The sequence below is a fragment of the Bufo gargarizans genome, chromosome 1, assembly GCF_014858855.1.
Source record: "Bufo gargarizans isolate SCDJY-AF-19 chromosome 1, ASM1485885v1, whole genome shotgun sequence".
In the NCBI taxonomy this organism is placed as follows: Eukaryota; Metazoa; Chordata; class Amphibia; order Anura; family Bufonidae; genus Bufo; species Bufo gargarizans.
In genome coordinates this window covers 301755475-301774938 of record NC_058080.1, presented here as the reverse complement: position 1 = coordinate 301774938, position 19464 = coordinate 301755475, and the positions used below count along the sequence as shown (strand labels likewise).

The 19464-nt window shown below is 43.4% G+C and overlaps 1 protein-coding gene across 1 annotated transcript in view; it reads right to left on the bottom strand.

Moving 5' to 3' along the window:
- The window catches only part of CFAP299 (cilia and flagella associated protein 299), a 521421-nt gene that overhangs the window by 333025 nt on the left and 168932 nt on the right, over window positions 1–19464 (bottom strand). Inside the window, exon 3 of the mRNA XM_044279374.1 lies at window positions 9812–9902. Coding sequence (XP_044135309.1) covers window positions 9812–9902 — 91 coding nt within the window. The remainder of the gene's footprint in view (window positions 1–9811; window positions 9903–19464) is intronic.

The following is a 19464-nucleotide window of genomic DNA, read 5'->3' as shown; positions in this document are numbered from 1 at the left end:
TGTGTACGGAACTGTGTGAGGGCTCATTTTTTGCGGGATGATATAGTTTTTACTGATACCATTTTGGAGTGACTTTTTGATCACTTTTTATAAAAATATTTTGGGGAAGTGAAGTGACAAAAAGTGGCGAGTCGGCAGATTTTATGTTTTTTTCCATTATGCCATTCGCCATAAGAGACTAAATATTTTTTATATTTTAATAGTACGGGCGTTTTCACATGCAGCATTTTTGTGTTTATTTATTTTTAAGGAAAGGGGAGTGATTAGAATTTTTATATTTTTTAATATTTATAAATACTTTTTTTTTGCTTCCCTAGGGAACTTGAACAAGCAATTATTAGATTACTTCTCTTATAGACTCCAAAGCATTTGCATTGGAGTCTAGGAGAATTTCTATATGTTCCTATGATCCCTGCTAGGGGGAGCCGTTACACGCCCAGGAGTGCACTCATCCAGATTTTTGAGCTCCCAGATACCGTGTTCAAATTTGACAGTATCTGAGGGGTTAAATGTGTGCAATCGACATTATCGTTGATCGATTACATTAGCCATGGGTGTCTGCTGTTTAAATCATATTAAAATTTACATTGGGCAGTCGGGAACGGGTTAAGGCTTTTACACTAATTTACTTTTGTATTTTTTTTATCTTCACTGATCAATGTATTTTCCTTTTTTAACCCACCATGACACCTGTATGCCATAAGTGTTAAGAAAACGCGATGAGCTAACTATATACTGTATGTGGCGGGTGCCAGCTGTCATTTAACCCCTCAGTTGCCACTGATTGCAACATCTGTGGAGTTAGAAGCCCCCACAGCAAAATTAAAGGGCCCCAGTCAGTTGCTATGTGAAAGCTTTCAGCACTGTCAATTCCCTGCTTAACTTACACCCATTATTTGGAAATGTGGTAACCACAGTGTAAACCAGAAAAAGGTCACATATTTTTGCACAAAAGAGGTCCTTCAAAAAAAGTCAGACTTTTCTCCATGGGAAACTGGCATAGCTACCTTCACAAATTCAACCTCATTCACCCTTATGTATTGAGGTACTGTCTTCTCAACAGTGGTCACTTCTACCAGCTTTTAATGGCATCGTGTTGAACCATAAGGGTATGATTTATAGATGTGGGACTGGGTCTCATATTTAGAGTGAGAACCCTCCAATCTATAGAATCTGGGAATAATACTCTTCTAGATAAAAAACTTCCATATCTAAATAGCATTTTGACAAAACCCATATAGATATATCACTGTGACAATTATATTAATACAACAGTGTTTATATCTTGGATGCAGTCATTGAACTTTTCTGCACAGTTACGTAATGTATACATTATATAGGGGCAGTGATCTTAAAAATTAGCACAACGTCACCCAGCCCTGACATAACTGTGTATTGTATTTAGGGGTGACCTTGCAATTTTTTTAACTTTCGGAGCACAAATAGTTTGAGGACAATGCCACCTTTCTTTGTGGGTAAAGGAACAAAACATGTATGTTTATTCTTTCAGTTCTGGTAAGCAGCTACTCCTTACAATTCTCAGAAATCTGTTACAGAACATGTTTTGTTGCTTTTTCTTCAGCTCATTTGTTCTTGTGCCACTCGGTAACACCACCATCTGGCATGGAAAAAGCCTCCAATTTGTCTCCTTTTCTTTGCCTTTTGAGTGATATTTGTTGATGTTTTCCAGATTGTATACTAGAAATCTTCATCAGAAATTTTCCACATTTTTCTTCAAATACTTTTATGATATCATGGTCATAATTATTGCTAAATTCAAGTGAGCCAGGGAAACATTTAACTGTCGTGAAATAGAAACAGCTTGTCAAGTGAAACAAACAAGCGTTTGGATTAACTTAATTCAAGATGTTCTGTGAATATTTGTTTCATTTGCCTACGCGCAATGTTTCGAAGGGCTGGTCCTCTGTTTCTTCTGGATGTTGGCCTCAAATGATCAGAATGAAAAGTGATGACAATAAAAAGCATTTTTATAGAATAAAATAAATAATTAAAGGAATCTGTTATGGGGGGGATCTGTGGATGACGCACTGTTATGGGGGCATCTGTGGATTACACATATATAGCATCTTATGCTGGTCCCCTCTGTGTCCTCTCATGTTCCTGTGTAAATACTGACCCCCATTACACCGGGCCCCGCTCACAGCAGTCTATATATGTAAAGTCTAGTCATGTAATCCTCAACCAGTGGCTCTGCTTTGTTAAACTACGGTAATCGTCTGTAATAGTACTCACTATCAAACTAGCAGGCAGGCTGCCAGCCTAACGTCACTCACTCAGTCATGCCCCTGCCCCGCCAGCTTCATTAATTAAGTGGGAGGAGCATGACTGAGTATCGTTACGCTGCCAGCCTGCTTTCTAGCTTGATAGTGAGTACTATTACAGGCGATTACCGTAGTTTAACAAACAAAACATTTAAGATGCCAGCGAAGATTCTTATCTTCAACTCTTTCTGTACACACAGCGGTGTCACCCCCCAGAATCTTGCCACAACACCTCATACAAAAGTCACATGTGTCTTCAGTGACATGCACAATGGCCCCGTTTCTCATGCAGTGGACTCTGCGACGTGCACTGAATTTCTGAAGTTCCCTTCTTTCAAACTCTCCCAGAGCAGTACAGAACCTTTCATCACAGTCTAGTGGAGGCAGCAACTGAAGCAGAGTCTGGACAAACTTGATTTCTTCTGTGTCAGTGCTGGGTAACGTGTTTTAGAGAACTGGAATGGGGCTTAATATCAAGATACTCTTCCAAGGTACAGCCAGAATCACTGTCACAAGAGGAGACGGCAGGTGCCGGGGACGTAATAATCTGCTCTGGAGTCTCTGGTGCCATTGGTGTAATGGAGTAGAGTGACGGCATCGGGCCCCGCCGCGAGTTCAACAGCAGTTGCCGGCCTCCAGCCCCTCCTCCCACCCCGCGTGATAGAGCTCTGATACATCGCAGGCAGTGCTGTGCCCCATAGCGGCCGGCGATATGACAGTGTCAGCAATATAAAAATTGCACCATTCGCTTTATAAGACACACTGCCATTTCCTCTTTTGGGGGAAAAAAAGTGAATCTTATAAAGCGAAAAAAATATGGTATATATGTCCTAATTGTCCATGCACCATGCATAGAGATGAGCGAAGTTATCATAAACTAGATTCGGCTGCTTCGCCTAAGTTTACAAAGAAACTCGATTTATTACAAATTACTTAGTCACAAATGGCATTCTATTGTATGTAGTGATCACGCCGCCCTTGTCATTGAACTCCTCAGATGCCGTGTTCAATGCTGATCGTGACATCTGACAGTCACATTGAGGCCTTTCAGAGGTTAATCAGGGGTTTAAAAAAATATATACTCAACTCATCCATTTGCTCGTGGAGAGGCCATCGTGGTCCTCTTGATTAAAGAAAATACTCCAAATCTTGCTTGCGCTGATGTGATGATATCATTACGTCATTACACTGGATGGACACAGTGATGTCATCGCTGATGACATCACCGCACCCAGCCAGCAGGACGATGTGGTGACATTACACGTCAGCGCATGTGATATTTGGCACGTTTTCTTCAATCAAGATTACTGCAACACCCTTTCCATGAGCAAATGGAGGTGATTTTTTATTTTTTACCACCATTTCAGGAAAAATGTATTAGTTAACACGAAGCGCTAGGAAATTCGAGGTCGAGGCGAATCACATTTTTCCTGAAATTCGGATAAAAGTCAATTAGTTTAAAGTGACCAGAAGTGAAAATGATGAGATCGTGGCCACAATAGGTTCTAAACATAGCAATCAAATCAAGCCCACATTCCAGGTAATACAGGATATACACAAGAATGAAAATGTCAATCATTGCTCAGGAGTTACAAAGATGTTGTGGGTTAAACAAACTCCACATATTTTGTTTCATTGTACACAGGAGAGACTGAGGATTTTTTGTACAATTTTTTTGAAAAATTTAGGACACAGAATTACAAATGTTGAAATTTATACTTATTTTGCCAATTTTTATCCGTATAAAAATGTAAATTCGAAGATAGAGGGTACTATGCTGCAAAAAAATAAATGAATAAAATATTGAATAAAAAGTTTTATCTCTAGAAAGTACTGTTTAGAAACAATGAAATGTCTTAGTCATAAATGTATATAAACATATAAGTAAAATAAAATTGCAGTCATCTATTCCAAACAAAGCAAGACATATGGAATTTTATCATACTGAACACATGCCTTTAATGAAAAGGGAACATTATAAAAACTATTGAAGCTTAGACTACAGGGTGGAATTAATATACTCAATTTGCTCCATTTGCGCCTTCACAGGCTTTCTGGTATCACTGAACCACTTAAATATTTTTAAATGTGTTTGGTCAGGAAGACCAAATTTATGTGATAAAATGCCTGAGAGTGGTATTCCGAGAATTGCGGATGCTAAACTAAATCTGACGTAATTTCGAGGCCACATAAGAGGAAAGGCAAATTATTAACTTATGCAATACAGCAGATATATGCTTCATGAAAATAAACGTAGAACGTGTGCACTTTTATATCAATATTGATTTAGCAATCCCTCCACGATGTATGGATGAATGGACCTATGAGACATACCTAGCACTTTCCCATATCGTTAGGTCAGGCTTACTTTGGAGCTTTCCATGAATGTTCTTTCATTACACATACCATTGAAGGGCATAATCACATTAGAGCTATTATTTCCGTTCTGGTCCGGACAACAAAAATATACCTAACTGACAGGGCAGAGCCAAACAGATCCCATTGACTATAAATGGGTCCATTCGATTTCTGTTTGGGAGAACATTTTCTAATGGAGAAAAAAATCCTGCATGCAGGACTTTTGTCTCCACTATTTTTGATTAACTCTGTGTCAGAGGCCTAGAACGGAGCCTTCAACGCACATGTGAACATGCCCTAACATCTATCTAAGGTCAACACTTCACCAGTATAAGGTGCACCCCTAGACTTCTGTAGGGCTCCTAATGTCGCAGCCAATAATCAGAATGCTATGTCAGAGAAGAATGGCTTCACAGATTCCGCTTACATGTCAGCTGTCTGAACTGATCAGACTGGTACATGTTACATAAACCTAGCATAAAGGGTGTCTGACCACCAGCATAAAAACACTTCAAAACATTTCATTAAGAAATACTCTTGTGGGTCAAGACCACAAGTTATTCAATCATTAGTCTTACTTTCTAAGCATGGAGCTTCCAATGCTGAAATTGGTAATCATTTATTGCAAATGCTAAAATAATTACTATGTGGCATTTAGGCAAGTGTTAGCAAATAAAATACTTTTAACTTTATAACACTGATTTGTCTATTTATTGTATTTTTTGCCTCTTGCTCTTACCCCCTTAGTGACCAGCCTGTTTTGAGCCTTACTGACCAAGTGTTTGTCTTCCTTTTTTCATTGTCGCGTTCCAAGAGCTATAACTTTTTTATTTTTCCGTTTATATAGCTTTATGAGGGCTTGTTTATTGCAGGCCAAGTTGAAGTTTTTAATGGCACCATTTTGGGGTACACATAACTTTCTGATTAAATTTTATTAACTCTTTTTGGGAGGAAGATGGGAAAAACAGCAATACTGTCACTGTGTTTTTACGTTATAAATTTTACGGCGTTCATTTTCCGGTATAAATAACATAATATTTTTATTCTCTGGGTGAGTACGATTACAGGAATATCACTACATTTTTTATGTTTTTACAATTTTTTTGCAATAAAACCCCTTTTTTCTTAAATAATTTTTTTTTTTGCATTTCCACTTCCCAAGACCCAGTACTTTTATTGTTCTTTCTAAGGAGTTGCGTGAGGGCTTGATTTTAGGGGGACAACTTGTATTTTTTTATTGGTATAATTTTGGAGCAAATGGAGCTTTTTGATCGCTTGTTATTATGTTTTTTTTGTTTCATTTTTTTGTGTGTTTTTTTTACAGCGTTTACAGTAGGGAATAATTTACGTGATATTTAAGTAGTGCAGGTCATTACGGATGCCGCAATACCAAACATATTTGGAAAAGGTTTTTTTCCACTCCCAATGTCAGCACTTTACATGCGGCTGGCACCATTGCCCGCCACATGTAAAATGTTAAACAGTCTGGATCGGCACTCCTGCCTGTCCAGGCTGTTAGAGCAGGGCTGTGGCACATGCAGAGCTTAGACTGGGCCGCCATAAAAAAGCGGAAGCTCAGCCTAGGGCTCCTTAGTGACCGCCGTAAAAAGGCATATGGGTGGTCACTAAGCGGTTAAATTATGTTTGAAAGGTAGTTAAAGGGTTTGTCGCATGAGGACAAACCTGGGAATTCAGCCGATTGCTGTGGGTCTGGATTCTCTAATGACAAACATTTGTGATGAGCTTTTTTGACACAAGGGAGTCAAAGCTTAAAAATTATTATGGAGCAGGGGTGTCAGTGGCTGCCATATAAGCATTTCTAACACTCACTAGGGTTCATTTTATAGGAAGCCAATTATTTTATTTGTAGCATATTTTTGGAGTGTGAAAGAAAACCCACACAAACACATGGGAGAATATATCAACTCTATGCAGATGTTTCTCTTGGTCAGATTAGAACCCACAATGTATTATTTTGTTCTTTCCTTGGCCACTTAGAGAGCATACTACTGGGGACACTATATGGATAATTACTAGGGGAAGTCCAGGAAGCATGCTGAAGGTAGGGCTGGCTTGGTGCTAGACCCCCTCCTCTATATTGTAATTAAAGACAACTGGAGGAGGACAGAACATGGCAGCTATTGATAGCCACCACAGAGAGATAGCTTCTGGTGCAATATATTGTGTGACACTCCAGTATTGGGTTCCCTTACCCTTACATGAATCCTAAACCACTTTTAGGTGCCAGGGGTCCCCCTCTTACATCCTGCTCACTCCCCAAAGGACAAAGCAGCAGAGAGTGAGGGGGGTTGGTCTATGTGAGTGACCACAGCATCTAAGTTTGATAGCTACCGCATGTCACAATTGATGCCCTAACATGATCATGAAGGGTGATGCAAAGTAAGATAATGCTTCATTTTTACCCTGCCACAAATCCTTAACCAATTCCCATCACTCTACTGACTTTTCCCCTTCTAATGGATGTGCCACTTTCCATTGAAAATTCATCCACTGACACCCCTTTCCTTCCCCATGGGGACCTTAAAAGCAACCTGTCATCAACTTTATGCTAACCTCGAAAAGTGACAGAAATGCTGTGTCACTCGAGCTAAAAGTAAGTGGTTGCTAAGAAACCAGCATCTTAAACACAGCAGCACAGGCCTTGAAATGAGTCAAATCAACTTGAGAAGAGTCCTGGTTATGCTTAAGCTCCTGCTCTCCCACCCATCTGCTGATGATTGGCAGTTGTCTCCTAGAGAGAAAGGGAGAAAACTAGGTAGAAGACTGTCAGTCATCAGCAGGTGGCAGGGAGAGCAGGAATTCATGAATAACCATGACACTTCTCAGGTGGCCATGACTCTTTTCCAGGCCCAGTCTGCAATGATTGTGATGTTGGTTCTCGGCAACCACTTACTTTTAACTTATAAATGACAGACCGCTGCAATCAACTCACCACTTTATTCTGTCGTTAGTATGGGCAGCATAAAGTTGATGACAGGTTCCCTTTTAACACTTACAGATAATAATGTTGTGAAATACAAAAAATTCCAAAGCATTGTATATATGATGAAAGCATTACCGAGGGGGCGGGGACTCCAAAAGGGTTGGAATAGGAAACAAAAAGTTTTATGGGTTTTGTTTTTGTGTTCCCTATGCAGTTTTTCTTGTGTTTTATTTCTATGATGATCTTTTCACTGCCTGCCCTGGCTATCAAAGGGCTAAGGTCACAGCAGTTGCAGAGAGAGCTGAGACTCTAACCCTAAGTTCACACCTGAGCGTTTTACAGCGCGTTCCTACGCGCTGTAAAACGCTCAACAAGGAGAAACCAATGCTTCCCTATGGGAATGGTTCTCACCTGGGCGTTTTACAGCGCGTACGATCGCGCTGTAAAACGCCGATGCTCAAACAAGTTCTTGAGCTTTTTTGGGGCGTTTTGTCACGCGTTCCCGTACATAGATATTCGGGAACGCGAGACAATGGGCGTTCGCTTGTCTCTGTATGCGCGATTGTAAACGCCGGTACAATCGCGCATACAGAGCGCTCCTTTCAGAACGCTCAGGTGTGAACCCAGGGTAAGTGTAACAGCAATACTACCGTTGCTCCTAGAGGCTCATTTGCATACATTAACATTTCATTTTTCAACAATGCGGGCACATATGAATGTGGGACTAACACAGATGTCTTCAGCTGCCAGGCACAATTGCAACAGGTCAGCCAGTTTCATAGGTACAAATCTGCTGAAAGGTGCCCTTTAAAGTATAACACAGAGCATAGAAAATGATAACTGAGACGGGCCTACTGGCCTGACCATTTCTTCTCCAAGCCCCCTTTTTAGACCTGTCGTGAGCAGCCAAAAAGGGGAAAAAGTCACTGATTGCAGTGCGAATAACCAAAAAGTGGCATATATCTGTTTGCAAATGAACTCCTAAATGTCTACATTGAAAATTCCCATCTATGTAATTTCTACTGTAGAAAAGTAATGGCTGTAAACAGTAACATACAAGGCTTCCATTTCTCATTTTAGCATATGTTTCCATGAAAAATGTTTTTTCAAGTCAATCATGTATTGCAGTATGGGTTTATGCTCATTAACAAAAAGTGATCAAATATTCAAACATTTTTTTTATGTCCTTTAAAATGTACCATGCCAAATCTCTAAAACAAGTTAATATATAGTTAGGAAATATACTGTATATACAGGTGAAACTTGAAAAATTTGAATATATTGCAAAAGTCCATTTATTTCAGTAAGAATGCAAATTAAAAAGAATTGCATTAATGTAGCTTAAAATTAGAATTTTGTGAAAAGGTTCCATATTCTAGGCTCAAAGTGTCACACTCTAGTCAGCTAATAATCCATATCCCGTGAGCAAAGGGGACCTCAAAATTGTGACTTTGGGGTTTCATAAGCTGTAAGCCATAATCGCCTAAAATATAACAAATAAAGGCTTGAAATATCTCGCTTTGCATGTAATGAGTCTCATATGTTAGTTTCACCTTTTAAGTTGCATTACTGAAATAAATGAACTTTGCACAATATTTAAATTTTTCGAGTTTCACCTGTAAATATCACATATGTATAGAAAAGAAAAAACATCTGCCTAAGGCCTCATGCACACGACCGTTGTGTGCACCCGTGGCCGTTGTGCCGTTTTCCGTTTTTTTCTGCGGCTCCATTGACTTTCAATGGGGCCGTTGAAAACTCGGCTTGAGCACCGTTTTTACACCGCGCCCGTGACCCGTGTTTCGAGGCCGTGAAAAAAATATAACCTGTCCTATTTTTTTCACGGCCAACGGTTCACGGGCCCATTCAAGTCAATGGGTCCGTGAAAATCACGGATGCACACAAGATTGTCATCCGTGTCCGTGATCCGTGTCCGTGATCCGTGTCCGTTTTTTCATATCATTTCAATGGCAAACTTGACTTAGATTTTTTTTTCATCTTTCATGTCCGTGGATCCTCCAAAAATCACGGCAGACCCACGGAAGAAAAAACGGGCACGGATCACGGTACAACGGAACCATGTTTTGCGGGACGTTAAAAAATACGTTCGTGTGCATGAGGCCTAATCCTAATGAATGTTCTGCAATTAAGTTACATATCAGCGAAGTGTGACTACAGAAAATAACTACTGCACAGAGTATTAATGAATCCAATCTAGTGTACTCACGGTCATCTTCCCATTGCGATTTGCCTCTTCCCTTAAGGCTAATGCTTTCAGGAAATTATCATTCAATTCTTTTCCTGCACTTGACAATATCCTGAAAAACAGGAAAGCAACTGTAATGATAAATATGTCTTCACAATGTACATATAATACATTCATGCATCCAGAGATAAAACACCTAGGGGCAGAAGTATTTAAGGCATAACCCCACAAAAGTGGTGTAAAAAAAGTCGCAAATTATGGCGCATGGCATATTAGCATTATAATTTGCAACTTTTTACACTTTTCAGAAGTGGTGAGAAAAGTGGGCAAGTGAGATGTGACCTCCCATGGCCCGACAGATGTTGTTATAATTTGTTATCCCAGGCTGTGAGCTCTGCACTGCGATTGGCCAGCGCGACAGCAGAACAAGGGCAGACTCCGCCTACCATAACTTAGTGACCGAAATCTCTGCCTACTATAACTTAGTGAGCGGAGATACCGGAGGGCATAGCAGGAGAACGGAGCGGCGCCTAGGGATAATTGTAAGTGCAGTGAGATCCCCGGGCACCGCTCTCCATGTCTGTATACTTAGTTCACAGTGTAATAATCGGTGAAAGGTCCTCTTTAATACAAGGCCCTTACTAATGTATTTTTATTATCCATATCGCTTCCTTTGCAGGCTGGATTCATTTTTCATCACATTATACATTGCTTGTTTCCAAGGTTATGACCACCCTGCAATTCATCAGTGGTGGTTGTGCTTGCACACTATAGGAAAAAGCACTGGCCTATGTGCGCTATCACAGTCCCAGCTACCAGAGAGGATGGCACTTTTTCCTATAGCACAACCACCAGTAATGGATTGCAGGTTGGTCATAACTATGGAAACGAGCAGTGTATAATGTGATGAAAAAATGAATCAAGACAGGAAAGGAAGCAATATGGATAATAACAATACATTAGTAAGTGGCTTGTATTAACTCCCTCTATATAATAAATGACACTTGCTGAAGTGAGACAACCCCTTTAAATTATTGGAGTTTTAGATTATCCTGACAATATTTTATTAATAGAGAGAAAAAAAAAATCAGCATTTTGTTTTTTGTGACTAAACCTTATGTAGGTTTACTTATCTCCTACATGTACTCAGCATATTGTAGGAAGGCACAAGGGTCCGTCATTGACGTAAGGTATGTGTCACGAGATTCCTTACCTCGGTGAAGTAAGAGCTAGTAATTTTAAGTGTCAGCGGCAGTTAGTGCTGACTGACAATATTTGTTATTTAGTATGGTTGTAGAGCCGATACGGGCCGACTCTTACTGGGAGAAGCCAAAGTGCAGGGTGGGTGCAGGGTTCAAGATGGTGACCAAAATGGTCGCCAATGCGACTTAGAATTTACAAATTGCGACAAGACTTTTTTGTCTTGTCGCCATTTGCGACTAGACCCACCGCCGCAGCTCTGCAGTTGAATACAGCGGCGGGCACAGGAGATGATAGTTCTCTGCCCCGCCACCGATGTTCTTCTCAGCAGCGCAGAGGAGAAGGAGTCTCTCCCTTCTCCCTGTGCTGCTGCCGCCACCTCCGCCAGTAAGAAGAGACGGGGAAGGGCTGTGGCCACTGCGCCACTAATGAAGAAAACTGACCTGTAATACAAATACAGGAGACGGGTGCCGGATCAAATAGCCGGCACCCGACCTTTGTGACAGGGAGCTGCGATCAGCTGCAGTTGAGTTAACCCTTCAGGTGCGGTACCTGAGGGGTTAACTGCCGCTGATCGCAGCTCCCTGTCACAAAGGTCGGGTGTCGGCTATTTGATTCCGGCACCTGCCTCCTGTATTTGTATAAGAAACACCCCAGCATAAGAAACATTGGTGGCTCAGTGGGAAGTGCCAATGAGGGTTAAAAAATAATAAAAAAAAATTAACTCACCTCCTCCAGTTGATCGCGTAGCTGCCGATCTCCTGTTCTTTCTTCAGGACCTGTGGTGACGTCACTGAATTCATCACATGGTCCATTACCATGGTGATGGATCATGTGATGTATCATGTGATGAGCACAGTGATGTCAACACAGGTCCTTTGACAGGTCCTGAAGAAAGAACAGGAGACGATCAATTGGAGGAGGTGAGTTAATTATTATTATTTTTTTTAACCCTCATTGGCACTGCCCACTGTGCCACCAATGTTTATATTGACCTTCTACTAAGCAGTCTGTATTAAAGAATGCCATTATTTTCCCATATAACCATGTTATGAGGGAAAATAATACAGTGAATAGACTTTCATCCTAGCAACCATGCGTGAAAATCGCACCGCATCCGCACTTGCTTGCGATTTTCACGCAGCCCCAATAACGTCTATGGGGCCTGCATTGCGTGAAAAACGCACAACATAGAGCATGCTGCGATTTTCACGCAACGCACAAGTGATGTGTGAAAATCACCGCTCATGTGCACAGCCCCATAGAAGTGAATTGGTCCGGATTTAGTGCGGGTGCATTCCGGTATTTTGATCTGGCACTAATACATTCCTATAGGGAAAAATGCTGGATCCGGCATTTAGGCAAATCTTCAGTTTTTTTCGCCGGAGATAAAACCGTAGCATGCTGCGATTTTATCTTTTGCCTGATCAGTCAAAATGACTGAACTGAAGACATCCTGATGCATCCTGAACGGATTGCTCTCCATTCAGAATGCATGGGGATATGCCTGATCAGTTTTTTTCTGGTATAGAGCCCCTAGGACGGAACTCTATGCCGGAAAAGAAAAACGCTAGTGTGAAAGTACCCTAAAGTTTAAATCCCCTCTTTCCCAATTTTACATATAAAATATATAAATAATAAATAAACATATTATATAGCGCTGTCCAAACTATTAAATTATTACAAAATATCTCCTATGCGGCGAGCATTCGCCACTTTTTAGTCACCTTGCCACCCCAAAAAATAGGATAGGACTGTTCTATTATGGACTGAATGTTTCATAAAATGCGAAATGCACGCTGCTTTTTTTTTTTTTTTGCGTGGTATTGAATATCGCAATACTTTTTTATGGTGACGAAAGCAAATCAAAATTTTGGTATCAAAACAACCCTACCCCGTTCTGATCGGCGTAGTGTTGTCACGATACCCAAAATTTGATTTCGGTTTCGATTTGACGACTAAAAATTTGATTTGGCTCCAAAATTTTTCAGTTCAGGAGCCAATGGCTACTAGGTATTTTTTTTAGTCTGGACTGGGTGGGTGGCTCCTCCCCACGTTCCAGGCCGGGCTTTGGTTAGGGATATAAAAACCCAGCCAGCAGTCTCAGCTGTGTGTATTATCCTCCATTTCACAGTGAAGCTGTGGAGGCTCTGTGGTTTTGAGATCTGCATGTGTGCCGTGCTAAAGGGTTGAGAGACGGGTTGCTGGAAAACAGGCCCCCTAAAGCCTGCTGTGGATGGCTGATGAAAAAATGCTAACAAGTAGAGATGTCGCGAACAAAAAAAATCAGTTTGCGAACGGCAAATGCGAATTTACGCAAATGTTCGCGAACGGGCGAACCGCCATAGACTTCAATAGGCAGGCGAATTTTAAAACCCACAGGGACTCTTTCTGGCCACAATAGTGATGGAAAAGTTGTTTCAAGGGGACTAACACCTGGACTGTGGCATGCCGGAGGGGGAACCATGGCAAAACTCTCATGGAAAATTACGTAGTTGACGCAGAGTCGGGTTTTAATCCATAAAGGGCATAAATCACCAAACATTCCTAAATTGTTTGGAATAACGTGGTTTAAAACATCCAGTGTGTGTATACGATCAGGTATGATGTTGTATCGATCAGGTAGTGTAAGGGTTACGTCCGCTTCACAGTGACAGACCAAACTCCCCGTTTAACGCACCGCAAACAACCACAAAGAGTTGTCGTCAATAGTTGACACACTCATGACATAAATTTTATTCCTCTATGCATCAATCTTGGCGCAGTGATGACTGTGCTCGTGCGCATGTTTGGGAGACTGCAGGCGATGGCGGTTTTTCAAAGCCTATGGTCGTGCTGAGGTAGTTCAGTGACTGTTAAGTGACCCAGAAAACAATGTTGCACAATGAAGCAACGACCTTATCATCTGGGGTGTGCCAACATTGCCAACACACTCATAGAGGTGATCGCTTCATTGTGATGCGCAAGCCCCTTCACCACAACAAGGTAACGATAACGAAGAAGAATTGACACATGTATGTGCCTTTTTTTTTTTTTTTTGCAGCCACAGTGCAGCACCAGAGGCCAGAAAAATTTGGCTTGTACACATGCCTGAAAAAGTAGGTATTGTTGCAGCCGCAGCGGCCAGAAAAGTTGATGTTTTCCAGGCAGAAAGTGCGGTTTGAACCCTAGTTGGTGGCGGAGAAGTCACGCAAGTCATCCGGCATGCAGAGATTAAATACAGCGGCATGTGGACCATTTTTAGCCCAAGGCATCTCATCAGGCCTTTTTTAGGCAAATGCATACCCCACTGTCAGTCCCTTCGGGATCCATGCCTCATTCATCTTAATAAAGGTGAGGTAATCTAGACTTTTTTGACCTAGGCGACTTCTCTTCTCAGTGACAATACCTCCTGCTGCGCTGAAGGTCCTTTCTGACAGGACACTTGAAGTGGGGCAGGCCAGAAGTTCTATCGCAAATTGGGATAGCTAAGGCCACAGGTCAAGCCTGCACACCCAGTAGTCAAGGGGTTCATCGCTCCTCAGAGTGTCGATATCTGCAGTTAAGGCGAGGTAGTCTGCTACCTGTCAGTCGAGTCGTTCTCTGAGGGTGGACCCCGAAGGGCTGTGGCGATGCATAGGACTTTAAAAGCTCTGCATGTCCACCATCAACAACACGTCTGTAAAGCGTCCTGTCCTTGCCGGTGTGGTCGTGGTAGGAGGAGGATTACTTTCACCTCTTCCCCTGTTATATTCCCGTTGTGCTGTGACATCACCCTTATACGCTGTGTAAAGCATACTTTTTAACTTGTTTTGGAACTGCTGCATCCTTTCCGACTTCCGGTAATTCGGTAACATTTCGGCCACTTTCTGCTTATACCGGGGGTCTAGTAGCATGGCCACCCAGTACAGGTCGTTCTCCTTCAGCCGTTTTATATGAGGGTCCCTCAACAGGCACGACAGCATGAAAGACCCCATTTGCACAAGGTTGGATGCCGAGCTACTCATGTCCCGTTCCTCACCCTCACTGATCTCATTGAAGGTCTGTTCTTCCCCCCAGCCACGTACAACACCACGGGTCCCAGATAGGTGACAACGAGCACCCTGGGATGCCTGCTGTGGTTGGTCTTCCTCAAAGCCACATTCCTCCTCTGACTCCTCAGACTCCTCTTCCAGCGTTGCCGCAGGTCCAGCAAGCGATGATCATAAGGCTGTTTCTGGTGGTGATGGTGACCGCAACTCTTCCTCTTCACGCTCATCTACAGCCTGACCCAGCACTCTTCGCAGGGCACGCTCCAGGAAGAAAACTAATTTTGTATGGTAAAAGCTGGCGGGCTAAGAGTTCCGTCAAGCCAGCTGTCAGACGCCGAGCAAGGGGGTGACTCTGTGACATTGGCTTCTTACGCTCAAACATTTCCTTGACAGACACCTGACTGTGGGCAGATGAGCAGGAACTGCTGAAGGTGAGAGGCGGAGTGACGGGTGGTTGAGAGGGGGCAAGGAGGACAGCAGTGGTTGACGTGGCTGAAGATGCTGGACCAGGAGGAGGATGGTGGCTTTGAGTTTGTGTGCTGCTTGTACTCATCATGTGTTGACCCTATAGGCGTTTGTGATGTGAGATCATGTGCCTTCGCAAAGCAGTTGTAACTAGGTGGGTGTTCGACTTCCCACGACTCAGTTTCTTTTGACACAGGTTGCAAATGGCATCGCTGTTAGCAGAGACAGACACACAAAAAAAATGCCACACTGCTGAGCTTTGCAATGACGGCATTCTGGTGGTGGCAACAGCATGCGTTGATTGGCATGCTGTCTGGCTGACCCCGAGTGCTGATACATGCTGTCTGACTGTGCCACTAGCTACTTGCAACGACCTCCCTCTGCTTCCAACTAGTCTCCTCCTCCTCTCTGTCTCCCCATCTGAACTTTCCCCCTGTTCTTCTTCTCTTCGAGTGGGCACCCATGTGACATCCATGGACACATCGTCATCATCAACCACTTCACTTGTATCTGAAAACTCAGCAAAGGAAGCAGCAGCAGGTACAACATCATCATCATCACACCGTATGTCCATGTGTGTAATGCTGCCTGACTGAGACATATCCCTGCTATCTAAATCCACTGGCAATAATAGTTGCGCATCACTCATTTCTTCCAACTGATGTGTAAATAAGTCCTCTGACAGATCAGGTGAAGCGGCTGTGGTGCTAGTGTTGGTGGTGGCGGCGGGCGGGCGAGTGGTAACTTGAGAGGTGCCCGAAGCTGAGCTGGAGGAGGATGGTGCATCAAGGTTCCGAGCAGAAGCTGTAGAAGATTGGGTGTCTTGTGTAAGCCAGTCAACTATGTCCTCCAAATTTTCGAGTTCAGGGTACGTGGCCTCTGAACACTGGGCATTATTCTAGGACCAAAGAAAAACACAGCACCACGACCACGACGGCCCCTGCGGGGTGGCCTGCCTCTGCCTGTCATTTTTTTTTTAGATTAGTGGTACTATGTGTGCAAGGTACTGTGCCACCCTATATGAGTGGTGGGCAGTGGGCACAGTACAGTCTGTGGGCGTGACACTCACTGGCAGGCAACTGCAAGTACATTACAGAGGAAAAATTAAATGAATTTTTTTACAGCAAGGTGCTGTGCCACCCTATATGAGTGGTGGGCAGTGGGCACAGTACAGTCTGTGGACCTGACACTCACTGGCAGGCAACTGCAATTATATTACAGAGGAAAAATTAAATTAATCTTTTTATCGGCAAGGTGCTGTGCCACCCTATATGAGTGGTGGGCAGTGGGCACAGTACAGTCTGTGGGCCTGACACTCACTGGCAGGCAACTGCAAGTATATTACAGAGGAAAAATGTAATGAATGTTTTTACAGCAAGGTGTGTTCCACCCTATATGAGTGGTGTGCAGTGTGCACAGTACAGTCTGTGGGCCCGACACTCACTGGCAGGCAACTGCAAGTATATTACAGAGGAGAAATTTAATGACTTTTTTACAGCAAGGTGCTGTGCCACTCTATATGTGTGGTGGGCAGTGGGCACAGTACAGTCTGTGGGCCTGACACTCACTGGCAGGCAACTGCAAGCATATTACAGAGGAAAAATTAAATGACTTTTTTACAGCAAGGTGCTGTGCCACCCTATATGAGTGGTGGGCAGTGGGCACGGTACAGTCTGTGGGCCTGACACTCACTGGCAGGCAACTGCAAGTATATTACAGAGGAAAAATTAAATTACATTTTTAACAGCAAGCTGCTGTGCCACTCTATATGAGTGGTGGGCAGTGGGCACAGTACAGTCTGTAGGCCTGACACTCACTGGCAGGCAACTGCAATTATATTTCAGAGGAAAAATTAAATAATTGTTTTTTATCTGCAAGGTGCTGTGCCACCCTATATGAGTGGTGGGCACAGTACAGTCTGTGGGCCTGACACTCACTGGCAGGCAACTGCAAGCATATTACAGAGGAAAAATTAAATGACTTTTTTACAGCAAGGTGCTGTGCCACCCTATATGAGTGGTGGGCAGTGGGCACAGTACAGTCTGTGGGCCTGACACTCACTGGCAGGCAACTGCAAGTATATTACAGAGGAAAAATTAAATGACTTTTTTAACAGCAAGGTGCGGTGTCACTCTATATGAGTGGAGGGCACAGTACAGTCTGTGGGTATGACACTCACTGGCAGGCAACTGCAAGTATATTACAGAGGAAAAATTTAATGAAATTTCTAACAGCAAGGTGCTGTGCCACCCTATATAAGTGGTGGGCAGTGGGCACAGTACAGTCTGTGGGCCTGACACTCACTGGCAGGCAACTGCAAGTATATTACAGAGGAAAAATAAAATTATTTTTTAACAGCAAGGTGCTGGTTCACCCTATATGAGTTGAGTGGTGTGCATGAGTGGTGTGCACACAGTACAGAAACATAGAAACATAGAATGTGTCGGCAGATAAGAACCATTATGGATAGCCCCTGGCCCTATCTTATATGTGGGCCTGTGGCCTCTCACACACGGGCAGGAAACTGCAATATATATATATATATATATATATATATATATAGATTTTTTTTTATAAAAGCAGACTGTGTACCAGTCCTAAAAAGGGCTTTTTGGGGTGCTGTCAGGATGCTGTCCTTGCAGCAGATGAGTCTTTGAGGACTGGAGTGGACACAGAACACTGGCCTAGCTAACGATTTCACTATTAATTCCGCAGCAGCAGCACTCTCCCTGCTCTAACTAACACTGCAGCTTCAGAATGAATCTAAGATGGCTGCCGTCCTTGCTTTTTTTTTAGGAGGTGGGAGGGTCTGGGACGGAGGGTATGCTGATTGGTTGGAATGTGTCTGCTGACTGTGAGGTACAGGGTCAAAGTTTGCTCAATGATGACGTATAGGGGGCAGACCGAACATCGCATATGTTCGCCTGCCATGGCGAACGTGAACAGGCGATGTTCGCCGGCGAATAGTTCGGGACATGTCTACTAACAAGGTGAATGCTTGTGTTCTGTGGACTTTCCATGGTGTGAACATACACCAACACTGTGAACTGTTATTTTGTTTTGCCTTCTGTGTGAATAAACACTGAACTATTTAAGTTAAAGACTTTCTGATTGCCTCTATACTGCGTCCGCTAAGCTGCCTACCAGAGCGAATCCCCACATTTGGTGTCGGATGTGGGCAAACGCAGTGAGGCTGGCCTGAAGGCCGTAAAGTTTTAGTTTTTTACCCGGGCATGGGTGTATGTCCTTTATCAAACCGGCAAGGTTACGACCCGTGTCCCCTGACAAAATGGATGTGGTCGTGAAAGCCCTTGTGGAGGCTAACTTGCAGCAGTGGGAGGCTAACAAGCAGAAGCAGGAAACCAACCAGCTGCTATTACAGCATGTGATGGCATTACAAGCGGCAGGAGCGTCCCAGAATGTCCAAAATGCCCGGAAAGCTGTTCGTGCGGCGATCCCTAAGATGACCCAATCGGACGATGTAGAGACATATCTGGCGGTGTTCGAAAAGGTGGCCGTGCCGATACCCGGAAGACAGATGTGACCCTAGCAGAGTGGCCCGGCTCAGGGGGGAGACCAGAACCCTGGGAACCTGAGTCCGAAGGGCCAGTGGTAGGGGTGACCACCACTTTGGTGGAAGAGGGGGAGACAACCCCACTAAGTGTGATGGTGGGAGATGTGGAGGACTTGCCGCCGGGTCTGGAGTTGGCAGACCTCAACATCTCCAGATATAACTTTGGTACAGCACAGCACCAGGACCCAACTCTATCTCGTGCCTGGGAAAATGTGGTAGTAGTTGAGGGTGAGCAACAACAAACGGGGGACGAGTCTATGTTCCCCCGTTTTGTGGTTCAACAAGAGATGCTGTACTGGGTAAATCAACTACGGGATGAGCATGTTAAACAGCTGGTGGTGCCTCACGGCGTATCGCAAGCTTGTGTTGGAGTTAGCCCACCAACATGTTCTTGGGGGACACCTGGGCCAGCAGAAAACGCAGGA